The 23,414-nt window shown below is 40.5% G+C and overlaps 1 protein-coding gene across 1 annotated transcript in view; it reads right to left on the bottom strand.

Annotated features, from left to right (window-relative positions):
* The window catches only part of LOC119494282 (centrosome and spindle pole-associated protein 1-like), a 29,802-nt gene extending 9,063 nt beyond the window's left edge, over positions 1-20,739 (bottom strand). The window contains 27 exon segments of the mRNA XM_037780046.1: positions 281-424; positions 621-770; positions 2,744-2,856; positions 3,249-3,425; positions 4,298-4,445; positions 8,546-8,581; positions 8,583-8,623; positions 8,626-8,657; positions 9,696-9,715; positions 9,717-9,746; positions 9,748-9,810; positions 9,813-9,841; positions 9,990-10,017; positions 10,019-10,109; positions 11,372-11,469; positions 11,471-11,503; positions 11,505-11,636; positions 12,072-12,129; positions 14,529-14,625; positions 15,175-15,195; positions 15,198-15,259; positions 15,366-15,706; positions 17,437-17,502; positions 19,097-19,200; positions 19,416-19,488; positions 20,637-20,708; positions 20,710-20,739. Coding sequence (XP_037635974.1) covers positions 281-424; positions 621-770; positions 2,744-2,856; positions 3,249-3,425; positions 4,298-4,445; positions 8,546-8,581; positions 8,583-8,623; positions 8,626-8,657; positions 9,696-9,715; positions 9,717-9,746; positions 9,748-9,810; positions 9,813-9,841; positions 9,990-10,017; positions 10,019-10,109; positions 11,372-11,469; positions 11,471-11,503; positions 11,505-11,636; positions 12,072-12,129; positions 14,529-14,625; positions 15,175-15,195; positions 15,198-15,259; positions 15,366-15,706; positions 17,437-17,502; positions 19,097-19,200; positions 19,416-19,488; positions 20,637-20,708; positions 20,710-20,739 — 2,289 coding nt within the window.
* Between the last annotated feature and the right edge of the window lie 2,675 nt (positions 20,740-23,414).

The following is a 23,414-nucleotide window of genomic DNA, read 5'->3' as shown; positions in this document are numbered from 1 at the left end:
TCTCACTAATATGCGGAACATACATGGCAGTTGGTAGTCAGTTACCCTTCAGCTTTAGTCTTTGTCTTAATAAAACTGACTATTAAATAACTTATATTTTCTCCAAAACGGCGCAAAGTTACAGGGCCTTCTTGTTGGCGATGTAAAACCATCATGCCTCACATGTGTGTAAATTAGGCCGGCAAAATATCGGATATGAGACCGATCGTAGCGGCCCATCAGCCGGTTTCGACCGGCGGCTGATCAATCCGTGCGTCTCTACATCGTAGTGTGTACTAACCTCCTCCAGCCGAGCCTGCCTCTCCATCTCATACTGCCTCCTCAGTGTTGCACTCTCCTTCTCTTCTGCTTCATTCTTCTTCCTCTCCACTTCCTTCTTCCTCTGTTCAGCCAGCTCAACCAGCTCTTCATTCTTGGCCTTTTGCTGAGAGACAGAGAGGAAAGAGAGCAAGGCAGCGACAGATGAGAGAGGTAAAAGAGGGGAGAATGGGAGAGTCAATTTTAACTTCTTGCTATATTTAATGAAATGCAAATGTTAGCACATTTCCCTGTAGCCTAGTATTTTCACATAATGAAAGGATAAAGTGCAGTTATTTTATGGTTTTTTTTTAGCTCCTCACCTCCATTTCCTTCCGTTTCTTCCTCTCTTGCTCTTCATCATACTCCCTCTGGATGCGAGCCCTCTGCTCCGCCAGCCTCTTCTCCTCTTTCTCCTCCTCCAGCCTCGTCTGTTCCCTCTCCTCTGCCTTTTTTAGCATTTTCTCATCAATCTGTGAACAAACCCAGATTAATGACAACATAAATCCATTAACACAACCACAAAAACAACTTTCACTTAATTTACACATTATTTTATCTAGCAAGGCACAAAACAGAACGTTCAAAAGATGGTCGGCTGCCAGCAGAAGTGATGCTCTCGACGTGCGTACCATAAGACACAGCCAGTCGAAGTTGCACCAGTAGTTTAACCCTCTTAGACCCACAATAGACCCGTTTGTCTTTTTTTAGGGGGATACAGGGGGTCTTTAGGGGGAGATAGCAGGTCAACAGTAGATGTCACATAGAAGTGGTGTACATCATCTGAAAGCTGGGAACCTGAAGATTAATTTGAGATGCTGCTCTGCATAAATGTGTGTGTCAAATTGTTCTAGTTATGAATCAGAAAAAAAAATTATTCATTAATTAATTAAAATAAATTGTGAAAGTGTAAAAGGGCTTAGAACATTATGATAGAAGTATATGATGGTCATCCTCATGCTCTATTATGTCTCATAAGTTGTTGCTACGGATTGTTCTACAGATTTGGTACTAAATTTAACAATTCTTTTACCTCTCGAGAATTTATGAAAATTATCAATAATCCCTCCAAAATACTACATTAAGACACCAAGACCTTGAGGAACACCATAGAAAAAACCATGCTGTGATTTGGGATCAAAAACTTTTGACATTTGGAGATTTCTGGAAGAGTTTAATTTTTTTGGCGATTGGATGGCGAGCACTTCTGTTGTGTAAACTGCTCAGAAACCCCCTTACTGTCAATCTAGCTAGGAAAACAATCCATCCTCTGAATGCTCTAGGTCTCTAGTCTGATCCATCCATCTTCTGAATGCTCTAGGTCTCTAGTTTGATCCATCCATCCTCTGAATGCTCTAGGTCTCTAGTTTGATCCATCCATCTTCTGAATGCTCTAGGTCTCTAGTTTGATCCATCCATCCTCTGAATGCTCTAGGTCTCTAGTTTGATCCATCAATCTTCTGAATGCTCTAGGTCTCTAGTCTGATCCATCCATCCTCTGAATGCTCTAGGTCTCTAGTTTGATCCATCCATCTTCTGAATGCTCTAGGTCTCTAGTCTGATCCATCCATCCTCTGAATGCTCTAGGTCTCTAGTTTGATCCATCCATCTTCTGAATGTTCTAGTTTGATCCATCCATCCTCTGAATGCTCTAGTTTGATCCATCCATCCTCTGAATGCTCTAGGTCTCTAGTTTGATCCATCCATCTTCTGAATGCTCTAGGTCTCTAGTTTGATCCATCCGTCCTCTGAATGCTCTAGGTCTGTAGTTTGATCCATCCATCTTCTGAATGCTCTAGGTCTCTAGTTTGGTCCATCCGTCCTCTGAATGCTCTAGGTCTCTAGTTTGATCCATCCATCCTCTGAATGCTCTAGGTCTCCAGTTTGTGGTTGTACATTTTCATGAGGCTGTGATTATTCTAGAGGTCACCACAGGTCATTTTATGCAGTGAGGTCAAGTTTCAAAAAGTGGTCTCACCATATTAAATGTCTCCTATGGGGACTAACATCATCACACATGAATACAGTTGGGCTCATTGGATCCACAAGAGTCTCAGCTTTACAGTGATACCCAGTTTATGTAATCCATAGACTGTTTAAGGACCCCAGTATGCAGAAATATTAAAATACACCATTTTAGAAAAGGCAAAAATAACACATTTATACTGCATTCAAAAAACTGCATGTGATTATCATAAAGTGGGCATGTCTGTAAAGGGGAGACTCGTGGGTACCCATAGAACCCATTTACATTCACATATCGGGAGGTCAGATTTCAAGGTACCCCCTTTGAAAATGGCCATGCCAGTTTTTCCTCGTCAAAATTTAGCCCAACTTTGGAGCATCAATGGATTCTTTAGGTTTTTCTAGATATGATATCTGTACATTCACTCTAGCTCTAAAACTGAACCTGCTTTAGCTGCTCTCCAGGGTTTTGAAGCCGTACCTGCTGTTTGAGGTAAGCTTTGTACTTGTCCTGCTCATGGAGCTGTTGTTGGGTGGGCTGGTTGGTAAACACATTGCCTCTAGCAAACTGGGAGGTTGGGACATGGGTGAAACCTACAAAAGATGGAAATATGAAGAAATACTACGTGAGTAGGACCAAAGAACATTCTTATCTAAACAAAACCTTGCTGAGCAGTAGCTGAGGACATCAGTATATTAGAAAACGGAGCACAAATCTTCACTGCCATGCTGTAGTGTTAGTGTTCATTTCTCAGTTGAAAATGTGACGTTATTGTATAAAAACCTGAATGAGCTCTAGGCCTTTATGAAGTCAGCAGTGTAGTTAGTGTCCCTCTGTTTTTACAGTGCTTTATGACTGTGTGGAAAGTATGATTAAATTATCCCTGTTACTTTCAAATGTGTCATGTTCTAGTGCAGGCTGTGATGCTAAAAATGTTCCAACGTTCATGGCTATAATACAATGAGAAGAAAGATGGTTACGGTACCAGAGAGCCTGTCACTAGTGTCATGGCTACTGCACTCTGCTACAGTACCAGAGACCCTGTCGTTGGGGTCGGGGAGCTCTGCCCGGCGGGCCGTCATGGCGGCCGTGGCTCTTCTCTGCCACTGCTCCGGGTTGCTGTAGGCCTCCTCGTTCAGCTTGTGCATCTGGTTGAGGTCAGCTGGCCACAAAGGATAGAAGGTAGGAAGTTAGCATTCGTGGACTAAAGAGTGTGTTTAATTACCATCCAGAAAAGAAAAAAAAAAAAAAGCTATGAAAACAAGAAAATACCATACAGTCAAAGTTAACGCAATAATGAAAATTTGTTTTAACGCCACTAATTTCTTGATCTTATTAACGCAACTTGTGATTTTAAGGGTGTAGCGGGCCCAGTTAGCTAGAGTGAAGATACTGGCATCATATGAAACTAGAAAAACCTAATGAATCCATCGATACAAACCATGTCATACTAGCTTGTTGCAAAGGAGACTAAGTAACGCTCCAAAATTGCACTAAATTTTGGTGAGGAAAAACTGTCATGGCCATTTTCAAAGGGGTCCCTTGACCTCTGACCTCCAGATATGTGAATGAAAATGGGTTTTAAGGGTACCCACCAGTCTCCCCTTTACAGACATGCCCACTTTATGATAATCACATGCAGTTTGAGGCAAGTCATAGTCAAGTCAGCACACTGACACACTGACAGCTGTTGTTGCCTGTTGGGCTGCAGTTTGACATGTTATGATGTGAGCATATTGTTTTATGTTAAATGCAGTACCTGTGAGGGTTTCTGGACAATATCTGTCATTGTTTTGTGTTGGTAATTGATTTCCAATAATAAATATATACATACATTTGCATAAAGCAGCATATTTGCCCAATCCCATGTCGATAAGATTATTAAATACTTCTCCCTTTAAGGTACATTTTGAACGGATAAAAAACGCGCGATTGAATTTGATTAACTATGAACAATCATGCGATTAATCGCGATAAATTATTTCAATCAATTGACAGCCCTATATAAAACAGACACTATACTCATACACATACCGATGAGGTTTCCAGTGCTGTCTCTTAGCGGGGCTCCTCCTCCACCTCGACCCCACGGTTGGTGGTTCTTCATGTCGGCCTCCAGCCGGGCCTCGTACCGCTCCTTGTCCTCACTCTCCAGACGCCTCTGTTCCTGTTGCTCCTGGATCTACATTACAGCATTCTCTAGGTTACATCCAAATCCTCAAATGACAATCGTTATTCTCTAAAATAGTTTCCCTTTTTCTAGGAAACGTTCCGGACCATTTTTTACTACCATTTCCACATCACTTCAAATTATCTTGAATAGGTGAACCAGCCATTTGGAAAAGATATCAGTTTCATAAATCACAACTTTATTCTATGCATGTGTTATTGAAAACATATACACAAGTTAAATACTTTATAAATGGAGCCAAATAAATGCATTTAGGTGGAGTTAACAGGCTCTCGTGTTTTTCCTCTCATCAGTAAAACAAACAGAATGTATGCTAGCCTTTCATATTAGATTCAACGTTATAAGTAAGCAACAAGTATCAGAACAATACGAACATTCAGGCTCCCTCATGTGGCTAAAAGCTGTACTGCAGACATAAATGTTAAATAAAAGACTATTGAAGAATTTCTGCAAATTTATTTGGTGACCCTAATAAAATCTACTGCGACCCCCCTGTAGGTCCCGACCCAGTCTTTGGGAGTGACTGTTCTAAAGCACAAAGAAATATTCTTTACCAGCAGCTAATCTTCTTCACAACAGCATCTTTAACTGCTTTGTATAAGTACAATTATCTCCAACTGAACCAGTGATGCATTGGTGATCAAAATAATTAAATTGCTTTTTAGTGAACCATATTACTCTCAGATTAATTTATCAAGATGCTTATTGTATAAAAACAAAAATATTAAAAAAACTCCAGCCAACAGTCATAACATTTCTATAACAGTATAATCTTGATACCAAAATTACTGGTAATTGGTGATTTTGAGATTTAATGAGTAGCAAGTTCATTTAGTTCAATTTGTCACATGTTGTCAAACGTAGGTTGCAGGTGCAACTGGTGAGCTAACAGTACTAAAACACATGCATGTATCCCACAAGGCACAGAGCATCAGACACCACAATCCCTAAATTTCATCCCACCTCCAGCTCTCACAGAACGGTGATGGGTTTCTTCATGGAAACACTATTTTCTAATTTCTAACGATGAGTTGGCCGCCAAGGTCTTAAGGCTTTTCTGACCACAATTTGAGGTGGATCTGGTCAACCAGCTAGGAGGAGTACATTAAAATAGAAAACATGTCATTTCCTGTTGCCAGTAGGGGGCGCTATGAGTGTGACCTCAATATGGACATGTAAATGTCCTCAGGACTGGACCCTTATCATCATGCCTGAGAAATTTGGGGCAGATCGGACTATGTACAGTTGAGTTCAACAACTTCCTGCTTCATGTCGAATGGCTAAAATGGCCGCCACGCCACTGTCAGGCCCGTTCTGTGAAAACTCACCATTTGAATAAATGTTCATCCTGATAGGTCTTAAGATGGTCCTGACCAAATTTCAAGTCGATCTGATTAAATCTGTAGGAGGAGTTTGTCATAAGTACAACGGCCTATAAAACGCTAAAAATGGGCGAAAATCGCACATTGAATTCAAAAGGCTGACTTCCTGCTGGGTTTTCGGCATAACCTCCAGAGGCTTTTTTGTGCATCTCCACATGTTACATCTAGTCGGCCAAATTTCATACATGTAGGTGAAAACCGTAGCGAGGGGCTCAATTTTTCCAACTTTCTAGGGGGCGCCAGCGAGCAATTTTGCAACAACCAATCCCGAGACCCTAAAATATCAATTTTTTCACCGCGTCTGATAAATGTGCCAAGTTTAACAACTTTTTGAGCACGGCAAGGCCTCAAGAAGGTAATTCATTTTTGTAAAAATAAAAAGTAGAATTCCTACAGTTTGAATAGGGCCTTCGCTGGCCCGACGTTGTCGGTGCTCGGGCCCTGATAACTATTTTCAAACTTTGTGGCCATGTTCTCAGTCTCAAACAGCTTAACCATGTCATGTGAGATGCTAATCCAGTACACATTAGGGAGAAATATTACTGGGATCACTACAGAAACTTGCAGAGGAACATTTAATATCCAGGGATTCGTATTATAGACCTGTAACACTTTGGCCACAATCTAGCACATTGATCATACACGGTACAGGACAGTTCATGTGCACGTGTGTACCTGATCATGGTGGCCACCTCCACCTCATTTTGAGCCAGGACAAACCCTGAGTAAGCATGATATTACACTCTGGGATTTCCCAATATAGAAAAAATTGGGTACTTCGACCACAGTGCCTTATTGTAGAACCGTAATGTTAAAACATTAAGTTCCAACATCAGCCCGACAAACAACCCAAGTAGCGAGTAAAGCTCTGTGTGAGCCCCCCGATCACGTGGCACAGAATGCAAGCTAAGGGGTAGTAGAAGGAATTTTTGTAGCTTCAGTAAGCAACTAGAGGATATTGATGAGGACTGGATGGGATTGAGGTGGGATGTGAAGTAACAGCTGAACACGGGGAGATCTCACACACTTCTACAGCCAACTATCAACACATTAATGAGGATCTAAGGGCGTCGCTTAAACTTACACTATAGCTTTTAGTCTTTACCTTGCTGTAAGAGCTCGCTGTTCCCTCTCCCGGACGCTTCCTGCCAACATATCACAGACTAGAACGTCAAAGTTCAAAGTTATCTGCAACTACATTATTTACTCCCTAAATGTGGTTTCCAATCCAATAGAACCTGAGCCAAGGGGATGCTGTTCATACGCAGCCATTATTGTGGGTTTTACCCCGTTATAAAACATAAATGTGCATATCCTTTACCAATCTTCAACTACTGACATTCAAAAGCTTAATTTTAAATGTATGTTGTCTACATTTAAATTAACTATTAACAGTATCCTCTGAAAATATTTAAAGTACAGTGTGTAGGATTTGGGGGGCATCTAGCGTTGTGGTTGCAGATTGCAACCGACCGAGCACCCCTCTGCTCACTCCATCCCTTTCCAAGACTGCTGTAACGTGAGCCGTTGAGTGCAAACCGTGGTAACGCCGTTTGCCTCGCTCTGAGGTCATCCTTACCATACAGAACACTACTTTAGGCTCACGTTCAGCAGTTTCACAAGTGTGTCGGAGAACTACGGTGGCCTTCAGGTAATGTTTAAACATGAAAGACCCTTTCTAGAGTGTTTAGAGTGTTTTACGTGTTAAGTGGCATTAAGTGTTTTTATTACACAGAAAATGGTGGACAGTATTCACTGCGTTCACAGAACTTAATTTGTGCTCTCTTTTCCCAAAAGCTCGGGCAAAAATTGGGGACAAGGGCTTTTGCATATTCTGCACCCCTCAGCCTGGAATTTGCTCCAAAATAAGTTGAATATCAAGGAGCTGGTATCATTAAACATGTGTAAATCTAAAATGAAGGCTTTAGAAGCAGGCTCTATGGCATGCCACTGTTTTTAGCTTCCCTTGTTGTACAGCTGACTCCCAGAAAAGTTCCTTTTTGTCCCCCATTTTGTCTTTAGATAGTTCTCTTTTAATGCAAGTTTTAGTGTTTGTGAACTGTATCTTTGTCTGTGTCTGCAACGTTTGTGTTCTTGCTGCTGACTGTCTTGGCCAGGTCTCCCTTGGAAAAGAGGTTCTTAATCTCTTTGGACTAACCTGGCTAAATAAAGCTTTTAATTAATTAATTAATATACTGTAGATAGGAAGGGCTCATTCTAAGCTAACGAAAACACAACCATTCTTAGTTTCAGGTCATTATACACTAATGAAAACATAGTTATGAGTATTATATTTCATTCATGCTAATAGATCCCCCGAAATGTTACACACTGTTCCTTTAACTGTCTATTATCTAGATTGAAATAAACGTCATTAACAGAATCCTCTGAAAATGTTAATACATGACAGAAGGGTTAGTGTTATAAAAAGGGTGCTAACTCAGCTTTCATGCAGTACTCAATTCAGATTCAATCCACAGACATCAACGCCTTGCTGTGCTTCTAACAAAGTCTCTAACTCTCACCCTGCCAATCATTGTTTGGGATTTATTATAAGAAAGGATGAATTGGAAATGTCATCCACAGAATTATTGGATATGTTCTTATAATACAGTCATTATAGATCTACACATCAGGACTAGAGTTCCTTGTGTTTTAGATGATAATGATGATTGTAATGGATGATGGCAGAAGGGAGGTTTAACCTACCTGCCGGTTCAAAGCCTCCCTGTAGCTCAGAACCCTCATCCCTGGTTGATCTGGATCGGTCTGAAGGGAAACCCCGACTTGCGAGTCCACAGTAGCAGCCTCATTGCACGGCCTGCCAGGAGGAAGCAGAATCACGCCATGATTTGTTCTTTCATCCTGTTACAGCTCACTAAATGTTTTACTAGACACGAGCAATTCCATTCCCCAATATCAAGGGACATAAAAAGTTTACACAAGCAGGTGTTAATACCACGTCCGTTCTGTTATATGGCAGAGTACAAGAGGTTGCGCAATTGTCTTTGTACACAAACAGTAAGTTTCATTGAAATTAGCGCAATCAAAGTTAACGCGATACTAACGTGTTAGCGCAAATTCGTTTTAACGCCATTCATTTCTTTAACGCATTAACACAACTTGTGATTTTTAGGGTGTATCGGGCGGTGTTTTAACGCTAGAGTGAAGATACTGGCATCGTATGCAACTAGAACACCTAAAGAATCCATTGGTACCAACCATGTCACGCTAGCAAAACCTTGGCATGGCCATTTTCAAAGGGGTCCCTTGACCTCTGATCTCCAGATATGTGAATGTAAATGGGTTCTATGGGTACCCACGAGTCTCCCCTTTACATACATGCCCACTTTATGATAATCACATGCAGTTTGGGGCAAGTCATAGTCAAGTCAGCACACTGACACACTGACAGCTGTTGTTGCCTGTTGGCTGCAGTTTGCCAATGTTATGATTTGAGCATATTGTTTTTATGCTAAATGCAGTACCTGTGAGGGTTTCTGGACAATATCTGTTCATTGTTTTGTGTTGTTAATTGATTTCCAATAATAAATATATACATACATTTGCATAAAGCAGCATATTTGTCCACTCATGTTGATAAGAGTATTAAATACTTGACAAATCTCCCTTTAAGGTTCATTTTGAACAGAAAAAAAAATGTGTTAATTGCGATTAAATATTTTAATCGAATGACAGCCCTAATTGAAATGAGTTGGAGTTGACAGGACCATCAAATGATGATTAATAAGATGCCTGTGTGTTGGTAAAGCAGATACATTTACTGACACTTTGATAATTACTTATATTATTAAAGTTTCTGCCCCTGCTTCTAAAACGTTGAAGGGGAGATATTTACTGTCTTGGAGGCTCAGGGAAAGCTGCTTCCACTGTGCTGGCTGTGAGGGCTTGTGGTGGCCAAACTGGCTGGGCAGAGCTCCCCCCGGTGGAACGTTCCAGTAGGACAACGGGCGGGCCCGGCACCAGGAACAGGCAAGTGACCATCTGGACAGAAAAAAAAATATTAAAAACATATTCAAATCATGATAATAATGCTGGATATAGCATGTATAGCCTATCACCAATATGTTGACCAAGTGTGACATATAACATGTACAAAAAAAGTTGTATTTAACAGGAGACTGGTGCTTACAGTAGGCCATGTTCGGATCCAGCAGGTTTCCTGGTGCCGTAGTAGTGATGGGGCTCTTCGTACGGGCTCCTGTAGGCTTCACTGAGAGCTGATGGAGGATGAGGAGGAAACGAGGGGATTCTAGAGGATACACAGTAGGAAAACAAATAATCATGATGTTATATAACACAGGAACGCATTTGTAAATCTGAAACCTTCTGCAGGTCTTACTTTTCTGGCTGTATCTGAAGATTTAAGCGTTCTACATTATGTATTACAATAACACACAATAATAAAATGACATGTCAAATGTTCCCAGCAACTTGGCAAAACAATCATCTGTCAAACTGCCTAAAGACCACAGAGTTTAAAGCTCTAGTCAGTAACTTAGAGCAAATATGATAAAAAAAAAAAAAAGTTACTTTTATAAATCTGTCACTATATCCTGACGGTAGTGCATGAGACAGGTAATCTGTGAAAGAATCCTGTTCCTCTGTGTCCTCCTAGTGCTCAGGCCTCCTAATGGCATCTGCAAGTTTCTACCGCGTCAAAACAAAAAAACAACCAATCAGAGCTGAGCTGTCTCTGGCAGCTGTCAATCACTGCTGGCAAAACTCGCCAACTCCGATCAAACTGTCAACAAGGCAGCGCTGATTAAATATGAGTCAAGATTCTGTGACTGTAATGCCTATTTTCTCTCCAACTCCAAGCTTTAAAAGTTCTAATCTTTAAAATGTTCATGAAACACTGTTTTTAGTATTTGCCATCGTTAGTGGCAGAGTCCACCATTCACGCGCTGGATTCAAATTGCCTTCACATGCACGGTAGATGAACAGGAAATGATGCATGCCTGCAATCCATGTCTACTTTTATCTTCTTGATATCACCCTCATTGTTCAGTATTCACTCTCCCACAGCAAAATGTTGAATTAGCGAAACACAGGTGTTTTTAACGTGAAACAGTCCCAGCAAACGCACTGTAATAAAATCTCAGTCTACTGCCGCCTGCTAGTGTGGAGAGTTATTTCATCTCACGCAGGCGCAGAGCGTACGTGCTAACTGGCCGTGGGCTGTAGTGTTTGCGGTGTGTTCAAATGCAATTTGTCGGCCAAGACAAAGGCGACGTGAGGGGAACGCAACTGGTGGCCTTCATCGCCGCTGGTTCTTTGATGTCGGCTAGGTGTGTAGTTGCTTTATTATCGACTTCTTTATCAAAACAACGTGAGTTTGTTTGGCTCTTCTACTGTATTTCTGACCAAGTAGCTGCTAAATGAGGGCCACATGTAGTATTAAACTGCACTTTCTGTTACCACAGTGACCACAGGGGGTCGTGTTTGCCAAATCAACCAAGACTGAAATATTAAGAATTATAGCTTAACGTGAAGTTTAAGTTGAGGGATAACCTGGGAGTGTCCATGGCTCTGGGGAAGGAGGGGGCAGCAGGCTGGCTGTTGGGAGACAGGCTCAGGGCAGAGCTGAACTGCAGCAGAGGGGACTGGAAGGGCAACGTGAGGCTGCTCAGGAGGAGGCGTCTCTCCTGTCTCCAACAACTATCCTCACATTGTTAGGGAGAGCTCGGGATGACGTTTCACTCTCTGCCGTCGCTGAAGGCTCCAAAACCTGATGAGTTTCTCTTCTGCACAGTCCAAACTGTCTGATTCGGTCCGGCTGGTTTGTGGATTGAGACAAAATTGAGATATCAATGTATGTGGAATATACTGAAAACCCCTTTGATCTTTTATTTCTCTGCAAGTACCTTTTTTTTGTCCGCTTTTGGTGATCAAAGTTAAATGAATAAAAAGATTATACTACATTTGCAACACAGAATTTGCTATCTGAGACACAACCGTCATTCACAGATTATTACTAATTTGTCTAATCTTCACAGATCTTTAGACTGCGCTGGAAACGCAGACAACAGTGGGCTGAAGGAATCTTTTTAGTTCCTTGAAAAGTAGTTCCGGGGACTAAAATTACCAGGAACTTCTTGGTAGAAACACAGCTTTAGTCAGCGAATTTGCATCCACCCACTGTGACCTCAAAATAATCAACGATTCTCTTCCCCCAAACTAAATGAGAGTTGGTTGTCGGGTGCTTGCTGACCTGTTTCTCAGGATCATTTGCTCCCGTTGCAGCAACTCTCAGCTCAAAATCTTTCTCCCTGCAACAAGGACACACACGTAAACATTTATTTACAGATTTACACACTAAAGAAGCATTTAATGACACATTAGGGCTGTTTCTCATTTCTCGATTTTGTGCCTCCTCGTCTCCTCGCTCCTATGGCTTGTGACCCAGAAATGGATCTCAGCGCTCCATCTTGAAGGAACATCCCAGTTCCTTTAAAATGTATCTCGAGGATCGAGGATGCCTGCCGGAGGAGCCATATCAAGGACACACCGCTGTATCCTTTGAGGAAGTGATTTTGGCACCCGGGAAATAAAAGAGGTGTGACACACAGCTGGAATAATCTCAAACCGTGGCAGGACTCTACTGTAACTGTTCTTTTGTTTCACCAGTTGTAGTTATTTACGATGATCAAACCTTCTGCCCTTCAGCCGTTTGTGTAGCGCCTCGTAAGGCGCTATTCTGCCCACATTCCTTAATGATATTTTACCTTCATGTTACTGATGTTTTCAATGTTTTGAATTTGTACTACTGCCACCTGGAATGGCAGAAGCTGGATGTTCAACTGTTTATCCATTCATTTTATCTAACTATTTATCCATTAGGGCTGTAAGACAATATCGAAAAAAAATTAAATATTGCGATATTATGTTTTGTGATATTGTATCGATTCTCTTTATTTCATTTGCAAAGAGATGTGCTCTCTGAAAGTAGTGCTATGATGTTGGATGGGACAAGGACTGTAATAAATACAAATGCAGATCCCACTGTTCTGATTGCATAAAAAGAGTAAACTTTTTAACCTCAGATTTTATGCATATCGTGATGTGTTCTTTATACTATGACAGTTTTCCTAGAATTAGATAAAAAAAACAAAGCAATTTATCACCTTACTTACAGTATCACAATATATTGAATCATAACCTCTGTATCGTGATACATATCCTATCGCCAGATAGACAGCCCTATTATCCATCCTTTCTACTTCCAACTACTTAATTCATTTAAGCATTTATTAATCTATTCCAGCCATTTATGCATTACTTTTAGCCAACTGCTTTGCTCGCTTCATAACAAATTTTTATTATGTGACACATTAGTCACATAGTGCTCAGGTGTTATAGATGTGAATAATATTCTTTTAATCAAATCATAATTAATCTTTTTTTGTCAAGTGAGTTACGCTACTCCACCATCTTCCATGTACCCACTGGAAACTGCAGATGTTCCCCCTGGTGTACAAGTACCGCTGGTTGGGTACGGTCACTGCTCTATTTACCTTAACTGTGTTTCGTATATGTTTTGGGAGACAAAGCCCCCCTTGAATCATCTATTTAATCTTTATCCATACAGAATGAGTGAGAAAGTTAGCGTTTGGTTTCTGTATCACTTATTCCTGTGACGTTAGTCTGCTCTTCCATCACAGAGTTTCACAGATAAGTTCTGTTATTTTCTTTCATTAAAAAGGTGGCTAGTAAAAACAGTCAAAGTTCCTACTTAAATTTGTGATAATGCCAGCAACTGAGTCAGATTTTTGTAAAAAAACATAATTACCCTGTCCAGTCAGACATGATTTTCAAATCAATTCACATGATTGAGTCATTAAAGAGACATTTACCTTGATAAATCTTGTTATTGAGGTGAATTAATGGTCCTTGTGAGGCGCTGTTCTAACCGCATTCCTTATGACATTTCACCTTGATATTATTTATGTTTTATCTTGATATATAAAATAAGTCACTCTTACTTATAGTATAGTACTTTGCAAACAAACATCTATAGTGCTTCACACAATAAAACATATAAAGGCTGTAATGTGTGTGTGTTAAGATCCGACTGTTCATTTTTGTCACAATATGACACGTTGTGAATTGAATTAGTAGCCTAAGAGTAAATATAGCCTATAAGTTGTCATGAGCACTGTTCTGCTCATCTGACAGATCAGATGGTAAAATACAGCGATATAACAGAACAATGGACAGCTGATGCAGCTGTGGCCACGTGTCATATTTATTTGACGTCTCTTTAAAATGACGACTGAGGCCAGGATGTCTCATTTTGTTAAAATGCCTGTTGCCTCGACTCCTTTCTCTCCTCGCGTCTCTTCCTCGCCTCCTCCACTCGCATCTCCCACGGACGGGACTAAGACGCGAGGAGAGGAGTTGAGGAAAGGAATCAAGGATGCACAAACTGGAAAATGGGAACGGCCTCATGTTGTTGCCAGGATGGCAGCTAAGTTCCCCATATGTTATAACGGACACTCAGCCTTTCAGAGGCTTATCTATCATACATGATGAGTCAAACACAAGATAACTGCTTGTAGTACTAGAACGTTGTTGCAGCAATTGCACATCTGTGTATTTGTGTCATTAACCTGTCTAAAATGTTCTTATTCAGGTGTTACATTGTACATGAAAAGACAAGGGATCGCACCTCTTCTTGTTCCTGTGCTGCTCAGCGATTTGCTCCTGCAGCTCTTGTCTGTAGCGCTCCTTCCTCCTCTGTAAGGCATCTTTTGTATCGGCAGCTCCTGGAAACACGGAAACCAATTAAAAAAATTAATTTGCATTTCTTTATAGTAGTTTAGTGTCAGTCTGTTTGGTAATCCATCACTACGGAAATGTGTACATGTTCAAATGTGTTTTGTGCATTTTGAGGTATTTTTTTTCTTTTAGGTAATTGGGCTGCACAATACGAGGAAAATATGCAACAAGCTATACCGTTGTTGAATATCGCAATAACAATATTACTTGCGAAAATAAACAGGTATGAAAGTGCACTCAGTTCTACTTTTCTGCTGCAAAATTAAAAGGAAATTATTTCCAACATTTTATTGAACAAATTGAACACTAAAAAATAAAAGAAGAGTGATAAAGTGCAGTTTGTACGAATACTCTCTTTCCACTAACCTCAAATAATCCCTGAGAGCAAGATCGCAGTCTTATGCGATGTGTTGGTCATGCAAGTTGACATTGCAATGACGATAGAAAAGTGCTATATTGTGCAGCCCTTACAAGTAATGTTCATCAAATGCTGGTCCTAAAAACAAACTGTTGCAAAATACAAAAAGTCTTTTAACCTATAATAAGGCCAGTGGTAACTCAGTGTCCTTATTTTGGGTCAATGCTCTTGATCCTCTGCCTCCTAGATTGTCCTTCTTCTCCCTTTGGAAAAGACAAATAAACAGATTGACAAGGAAATAATAAATAAGGACAAACAAGTCAGCTATTCTATAACATGATTTTAACATGCATGCATACATAAACGTACCTGCCATCAGTCTTATTGGATTGTCTCTTCTCATAGCTGGCCTCAACCCCTACATGTCTGCGCCTTCTTCCTTCCATCAGCTCCAGCTCCTTCAAGTATTCCTCAGAGTCCTCCGAGCCCTCCCCCTCCGAGTCATGGTCCACTGGCTTCCCCAGCCTGTCATAATCCCTGGGAAGTACTGATGACTGCTCCTCATCCTCCTCAGGGCGGAGGGTCTTAACCTCAGCGAGCCGCAAAGCCCTGCGAACCCCCGACTGTCAATCTGTTAGAGTGGCTGCATCCCTCCGTGACGGGGGGCGCTGTTTGGGAAAAACAACTGCCTGGTTTTCAAGCAGGTGTTGCTAAAGGAAACATGATTGTTAGAGCAAAGTTATCAGCTATCATCAGATCCTCATTGACATTTCAGTAAAGTTGGGTGCAATCGAGGGCAAAAAAAATTACATTTGAATATTCGTCCTAGAAAAAACAATTTCACTTCGAACCAGTGGACAACCTCTGGGTCTGAAAAGTAAAGCCAAATGAGGAAGTGCCTTAAACTTCTAACAGCCAGCAGGGGGCGACTTCCTCTGGTTGCAAAAAGAAGTCCGATTGTATAAAAGTCTATGAGAAAATGACTCTACTTCTCACTTGATTTATTACCTCAGTAAACATTGTAAACATGAGATTATGGTCTCAATCTCTAGTTTCAAGTCTTCTTCAATACAGCATGATGTTCATTAGTAGATTATGGTTCCATTTAGAGTCAAATAGAACCATAAAGCAGGGGATGCTTTAGGGCGTAGCTACATTGTGATTGACAGATCGCTACCCACGGCGTTGTCCGGTCTGAGAGTTGTCTGTATTTTCGTCTTACAACTTTAAACCCTTTCAGTGTGTTTTTTCTCCACATAAAACTTCATTTTCACATTTTGGTCACCTAAAAATGTCTTATTCAGCGTTCAGTTGTACTTAGCTCCACCCTCTCGTGTCACTTCTGGTTACCAGATGACTATGCCCAAAATGCCAAACTCGAGGTTTCAAAATGGCAGTTCACAAGTCGTAGTGACTACGTCCTCTTCTTACAGTCTATGATTCAAACTATCCAAATATCTATTTCGACACATTATGTCCATGACACCATGTCCTAACTGGCCACGAGCGAAGCATCACTACGCAGCCCTACGCAGCTCTACACAGCTCTACGCAGCCATTTTGAGCTGAACTTTTGTCAGACGCCCTGTTCCTATTTATTCCAGAGCGTGTGAGGCACTATCAGCTATTCATTTTCATATTCGAATATGTTTGTTTTTACTAATTAAATACACACACACACACACACACACATATATGTATATATATATATATATATATATATATATACTATTTTTTTTTATAGAATTCTAATATCCATTGACAGCCATAGTGCAATCCAAACTACAATTTATTTTGTCTGATCTAAATCAGTGGTTCCCAACCTTCATCGACACTACCTGTGATGTTCAAAATGTGTTCATTTGAACTGATTTGAAATTGGATTTTATTTAAAAGATGTGGTTGTACAGTAACAGTGGTTACAATGTTACATTATTCTTCTCATACAATTGGACTATCAATGTTTGACACTGTATTCTGCCACTTGGAATGGCAGAAGCTGATGTTTAAACCGTTTATTCATTCATTTGAGTAAACTATTTATCCACTACTTTTGACTACTTAATTGATTTCATCATTTATTAATCTATTTCAGACATTTATGCATTACTTTTAGCTAAAATGTTCCATCTTCACTCCTCGCTTTCATAGCTAGTTTTCATTATGTGACAGTTTTAGTCACAGTGTTCAGGTGTCTAGCTGTGGATATATTCTTTTAATCAACTCGTAATTTCTATTTTGTCAAGTGAGTTACGCTACTCCACTATCTTTCCATGTACCAATTGGAAAACTGCAGAAGTACCCCCTGTACTGCTGGTCTCCTAGTTAAATTTGTGATACGCCAGCAACTGAGTCAGATATTTGTAAAAACATGATTACTGTGTCCAGTCAAAGACATGATTTTGAAAACATCATTAAATCATTAAAGAGAAACATTTACCTTGATAGATCTCCTGTTATCAAGGTGAATTAATGGTCCCGGCTCTGCATGGCCAAAGTGTTTTTTCTGGAACATAAAATGTTACTATCATAATTCCAACATTATGACTCTTACTTTCCTAACAACACACATTCAACAATAAAGCCGTGTTGACCTAAGGACCAAGCTAAAGCTGAAATCTAAAGCTGAAAGGAGCCAATCACTGGGCCCCAACCCAAATAGTGGGATCCTCATGTACTCACCTGTGTAATATAAGTGGAAATGATGCCTAAGTTTACAGTGCAATTTGTGATATTGAGTCACCTGGTTACTGGTAAATATAGTGTATTTATATACTGTACACTTTGTGATTAATAACATGTCCAGAACAAAGAGTGGAGTTTATGTCAGGCTGTAGATACTACGGGTGGAGGGGAGAGTTGATACAGCTGTAATCACGATATTTTTACCATCATTGTATCAATACACGGATGTCAAGTATCGATCTTTTATTATATAAACTATTAAGCTCTTATCAATCCGACAACCCGGCTGCTTGTCTGTCTTTCAGATGTTGTAGAGGGCTCAGTTTTAGTGCTAGAGTGAAGATACTGGTATCCTATGAAATTAGAAAAAACCTAAGGAATCCATTGGTACCAACTATGTCATACTAGCTTGTCTGGAAGAACGCTAAATAGCAAAGTTACACAAAATTTGGGCAAATCGATAATTATGGTTTAAAACCCTCTAAGACCCACGATCCCGACCGACCTGTCTTTAAACAGGCTGTAGTGGGCTCCGTCTGAAGATATTAGTATTATATGAAACTAGAAAAACCAAAAGAATCAATTGGTATACTGTATATCGTGTTAGCTTGTCAGGAAGATGTGAGAGGTGGAGCGAGTGAGAAACGAGTGCGGTGTGTGAGTAAAGGCAAGCAGGCAGACAGAGGAGCAGAGCAGCATTGGCTCTGGCCCTGGAGACCAAAGCTAACGGTCTCCCCTGTGCTGCGGTCGGGGGCTGGAGCAGGATTAGTTGACACTGTTTTGCAAGACGGGCTTCACTAGATAGAACTTTGCGGTTTTTGGTGCTTCTGTGTAGTTTGTGTTGGAACAGCGTAGCCACACGCGAGCATGCATGGGACACCGACCCGATTTATAAGTGTAAGAAGTTACAAACAGTACCTTTAAGTATTATTAGAATATTGTATCATGGGCCTCTGGTGAGTCCACACTAGCCTAATAGATACCCGCATATTCAAAAGCCTGGCAAACACAACTTGTGATCACGTGATATTTCCAGACTGTAAACATTGCTGAGGATACCTGAACACTATATGGATCATGGGATACTGGGAGCGGCAAAGGAAACACCCATTGTGTCCTACAATATTGACACAAGGCTTCAGCATTTCATGACCTCACCTGGATGGTCTTTGAAATGGGACTAGATACAACACATTAAGTCTAGAAATGCTGACTTCAGTGGCTCCAGCCTGGATTACAGCTTTTGTCTGGGTTTCAGCTCTCTTAACACTTGTGTTTTCAGTGGACCTCTGGAGAGTGATATCTACATTATAGTACAATTAAGCGCAATGTAAAACTATAACTAAATATTGACAGATCTATGTCTGCTACAGCCAAACACAGGAGTAAACAGGTAAGTCCTGGGCGACAGTCACCTGAGCCATGTAGCGCCTGTAGTCCATACGGAGCTCATGCTGCAGCCTCTGCTTCTTCCTCTCGTACTCCACACCGAGGGGCAGACCCACAGTGACACTCTCCTCTGACAAAAACACACCCATTAATTATTAATAGAGACACAAGGTGAAGAATTCTGTGCCAAAATATGACAGCTGACACTTGAAAGAAATAAGAAACATTGCTCACATAAGACACAACATGGGGCACTATTTATGATAGACTTCACATATTTGCTCCTTTTTCTATGAGAATAATCATTAAGAGTTTAAAGGAGTGAAATGTGGTCATGAACTGTACCTTTCTCCTGGGCTATAGACTTGGGTGGGATGTTCTCCTTAACCGTGGACTCATAGGCTCTGTGGGGTCTTGCCTGTCAGTCACAAATCATAGAGTATCGTACATAAAAAGATATCCACAATATGATCACTGTAAAAGGGTCATTCCTATGCTCTGCTCATAATTTTACATTTAAAAAAAAAAGAAAAATACTAAAGAAAAGAAAAATAAAAAGGGGCCAAATACTCAATACTTTCTAATCAGTTACAATTAAAACATTTTGTATGTCCATCCGTTTCTACTTGTGTCTCCATAAAATTAAGTGATTGAACCTATATATATTTTTTGTTTACCTTCATCATATTTTATTCATCACTGGATGCACCTTGTTAAACAAAAGGTCCCATGCATCACAATTTAAACAAAATGAATGTATATATTAGGGCTGTCCAAAGTTAACACGATAATGCGTTAACGCAAATTCATTTTAACGCCACTGATTCTTAAACGCAATCGATCTTTTGGAGGTTGTTGCTCAGTTTTAAAGCTAGAAGGAAGATACTGGTATCATATGAAACTAGAAAACCTAACCTAAATCCATCTGTACCAACCATGTCATACTAGCTTGTCGAGGAAAAAGGGTAAGGCTATATAACACTCCAAACTTGGCGAGTAAAAACTGCCAAGGCCATTTTCAAAGGGGTCCCTTGACCTCTGACCTCCAGATATGTGAACGTAAATGGGTTCTATAGGTACCCACGAGTCTCCCCTTTACAGACATGCCCACTTTATGATAATCACATGCAGTTTGGGTCAAGTCATAGTCAAGTCAGCACACTGACACACTGACAGCTGTTGTTGTCTGTTGGGCTGCAGTTTGCCATGTTATGATTTGAACATATTTTTTATGCTAAATGCAGTACCTGTGAGGGTTTATGGATGATATTTATCATTGTTTTGTGTTGTTAATTGATTTCCATAAATAAATATATACATATATTGCATAAAGCAGCATATTTGTCCACTCCCATGTTGATAGAGGATTAAATACTTGACAAATCTCCTTTGAAGGTACATTTTGAACAGATAAAAAAAATGTGCGATTAATCACGATTAAATATTTTTATCAATTGACAGCCCTACTATATATATATCTATAAGTGGTTATTTATCCAGAACCCTAACCTAGTTCTGATCCAGTTTCTATCTTATAATAACCTAACAGCCATCAGTCCAACACACCTTTATCTCCATGTAAGGAGGGTCGTGTTGTTCCAGACTGGCTTTATCCTCAGCCATTCTCGCCCTCCGCTCCCCTGATGAAGTTCTCCAGCTCGTCATCCATCTCCCAACTGAGACCAGGCTGCAAAAATTGATACTTTTAATTAACTAGTGAAGATAAGAACTAATATTTATTATGGCATTTGAAAAAGGGGGTTCAACTATGTGCCGTGGAGGGTCAAATGTATACAGGTTTCATCACAACCAAAGACATCAGCAGGTGATTTCACTAATTAGTTCCTCCTCTCACTAATCAATTCAATCACTGCCAGCTGGCATGGAAACTCGTGTGTACAGTTCACGTTGCAGTTCACTTCACTGGTGCTGTATTATCTGTGGAGCTGATGAATCCATGAACAGTCTGTATTGGCCTTTCAAACACTGTCTTTGGTGCCTTTAAATTCTTGAAAGTATTCTGCAAAACAGTGGTCACATGCAGCAGAAGGGCTGAGATGACGTCACAGTGGACATGAACCACAGACAGCAGTCCCGTCCTGACACAAGTTAATTAACGGCCCAGTCAGTAATGTTACTGTCGCTTTAACGTTCCGTTGCCAGGCAACCATCATGAACACGATAGCGTCAAACTCCCTGCAGCTAGCTTAACGTTGTTATCTTAGCTGCTAGCATTAGATTAGAACACACAAGTATTACTAGCATGAAACATAATAACACACTGTATAGAATAATGACTGGTTGATTAGTTGAGGGTAACCTGTAGCTGACGTTAGCTAGCTTGTTAGCTTTAACTGGAATAAAGGTAAGCACAGAATGAACGACACTAATAAGAGAAAAGCTAACCTAGCTAATAACTAGCATTTCGTCCAGCTAGCTTTAGCTGTCTGAGCTAACTATCAGTATTATTCTCGTTCTCACTAAACACACCTACCATTGAGCGCTGTTTGAATGTGACGGTACCGGATAAGGTAATGATGGCTAGCTGGCAAATGTTGGCGGCAAGGCCTGTGAAAGGAGGCTAAGACAGTTGTCTTGAGGTCAGGTATAACGCATGCGCAGTATAACTCACGCTGCGTTGCGATTGGCTCAATTTCAGCGAGTACGGCCAGATTTTACTACGCATGTGCAATACCCCCGGAGATATGACGCGTTGATGACGCGTGACCTAGCTTCCTTTCCATGGGCCTTGGATGTCGGCGACTTGATTGTCCACTTGTTTGAGCGCCAACATCACTGGCATGTCTGCACTACTTCCGTTTTGAAATGTCAGAATAAAAACCCAAACCGGGAAACCCGGACTTCAGTGCATTATTCCCTTTTTATTTCCCTCTTAAGCAAACCATATATTGTGATGCATCATTTTAGATGACTGTGAAATATGTGGCTTATTGCGTTACATCTTCATTGTGACATGCACATGGGCTACACTGTGCTATGATACAATCATATAGCAACTTACCCAATGATTTCATTCCCTGCTCTATTACTGTGCTGGACGTGTATGTGCTCCCATTGCTGTGTTTATTACTTTGTGGCAATCTAACTGGGGTTTTTAAAAATCCAGTTTTGGCCCCCTGATATTAGAAACAGCTCGGTATCAACATGAACACATCTATCACTCAATATGCCCTTTCAGGCTGAGAATTAGAGTATTCTCAGCACTGCATGTCAGTTGTTCTTTTTTTTACATTGATATGGTCCCATTTTACCACTGATACACTTGGCTCATGCAATTTCCATTTCCTACCTTGTGGTATAGGCAAGAATAGGTCTCAAGAACAAGATGTGAGAGCAGCTCAGTTGCATTTGCAAAATTACAGTATAATTTGAAAATTATAAATAATCTGGCGCAGATCTGTGGTCGCTTAATCTGTTTCTGTGTTAATGGATTTATTTTCCCAGTAATGTACTCTACACCCCATGCTCTTACTTTGAAGGCAATGCGCTACACTTCCTGTCTTTTAGACTCTACCTTGACATGTGGTAGCTCAGCTGTGTCCCATTGCTCATTTGTAATAGGGGACCCATGGATGTATTAGGGAGGTACCATACCGCACCATTGCTCATTACTGAGCGGTACATACCTACCATTGCTCCCGCCCACTCCCCCTTTAGGAGAACACATGTAGCATTCAAGTCCTGGGAAAAAAAAACAGTTAAAGCCAAATCCTTTTGCAATCACACTATTCTGTTGTTTTAATATTAAAAAAAAAAAAAAAAAAAAAAAATAGTGCCTCAACCACTTTCAGATGAAGTTTTAAAAAAAATCTTATCCACAAGCAGTTGAAGACTTTGAGCAAGCACTACTCGTTTTAAGCTATTTAAATTTGAAGACTAAGTTCATCCCATGTTATATGAATGAAGCAGAATACTACTGACAATACTCCTTACTTCTTTTTGCTCATTTTCTTGGAAAAGAATTCATGATTTGGTCCATAGACTGTATATAAAGATGGACGACACGTCTCCACTTCCTCCCACTATACAGAAGTGAAGCCAAAATATCCTAGATGCCATCTTGAGAATTTGACGTCATTTGGAGCCAGAGTCTTGCACAGTAGTGATCAGAGGGCTGGAGCCACAGTATCGAGGTCACCCGCCCGAACCAATTGTGAGCCGAGCACGGTCGCAACTTGTCAGCGAGAGAGACTCACAGCTGTCAATCATGACGCCTCAACCCCTTTTTATAGCATCAAATAACTAATTAAAACCAAACTTATCAGAAAAAATATCATTTGAACATACATCAGCGTGGGAAAAAAATGTATTTGACGTGTACTT

This window comes from Sebastes umbrosus, chromosome 9, assembly GCF_015220745.1.
Source record: "Sebastes umbrosus isolate fSebUmb1 chromosome 9, fSebUmb1.pri, whole genome shotgun sequence".
NCBI lineage: Eukaryota > Metazoa > Chordata > Actinopteri > Perciformes > Sebastidae > Sebastes > Sebastes umbrosus.
This window is presented reverse-complemented; position numbering and strand designations above follow the sequence as displayed.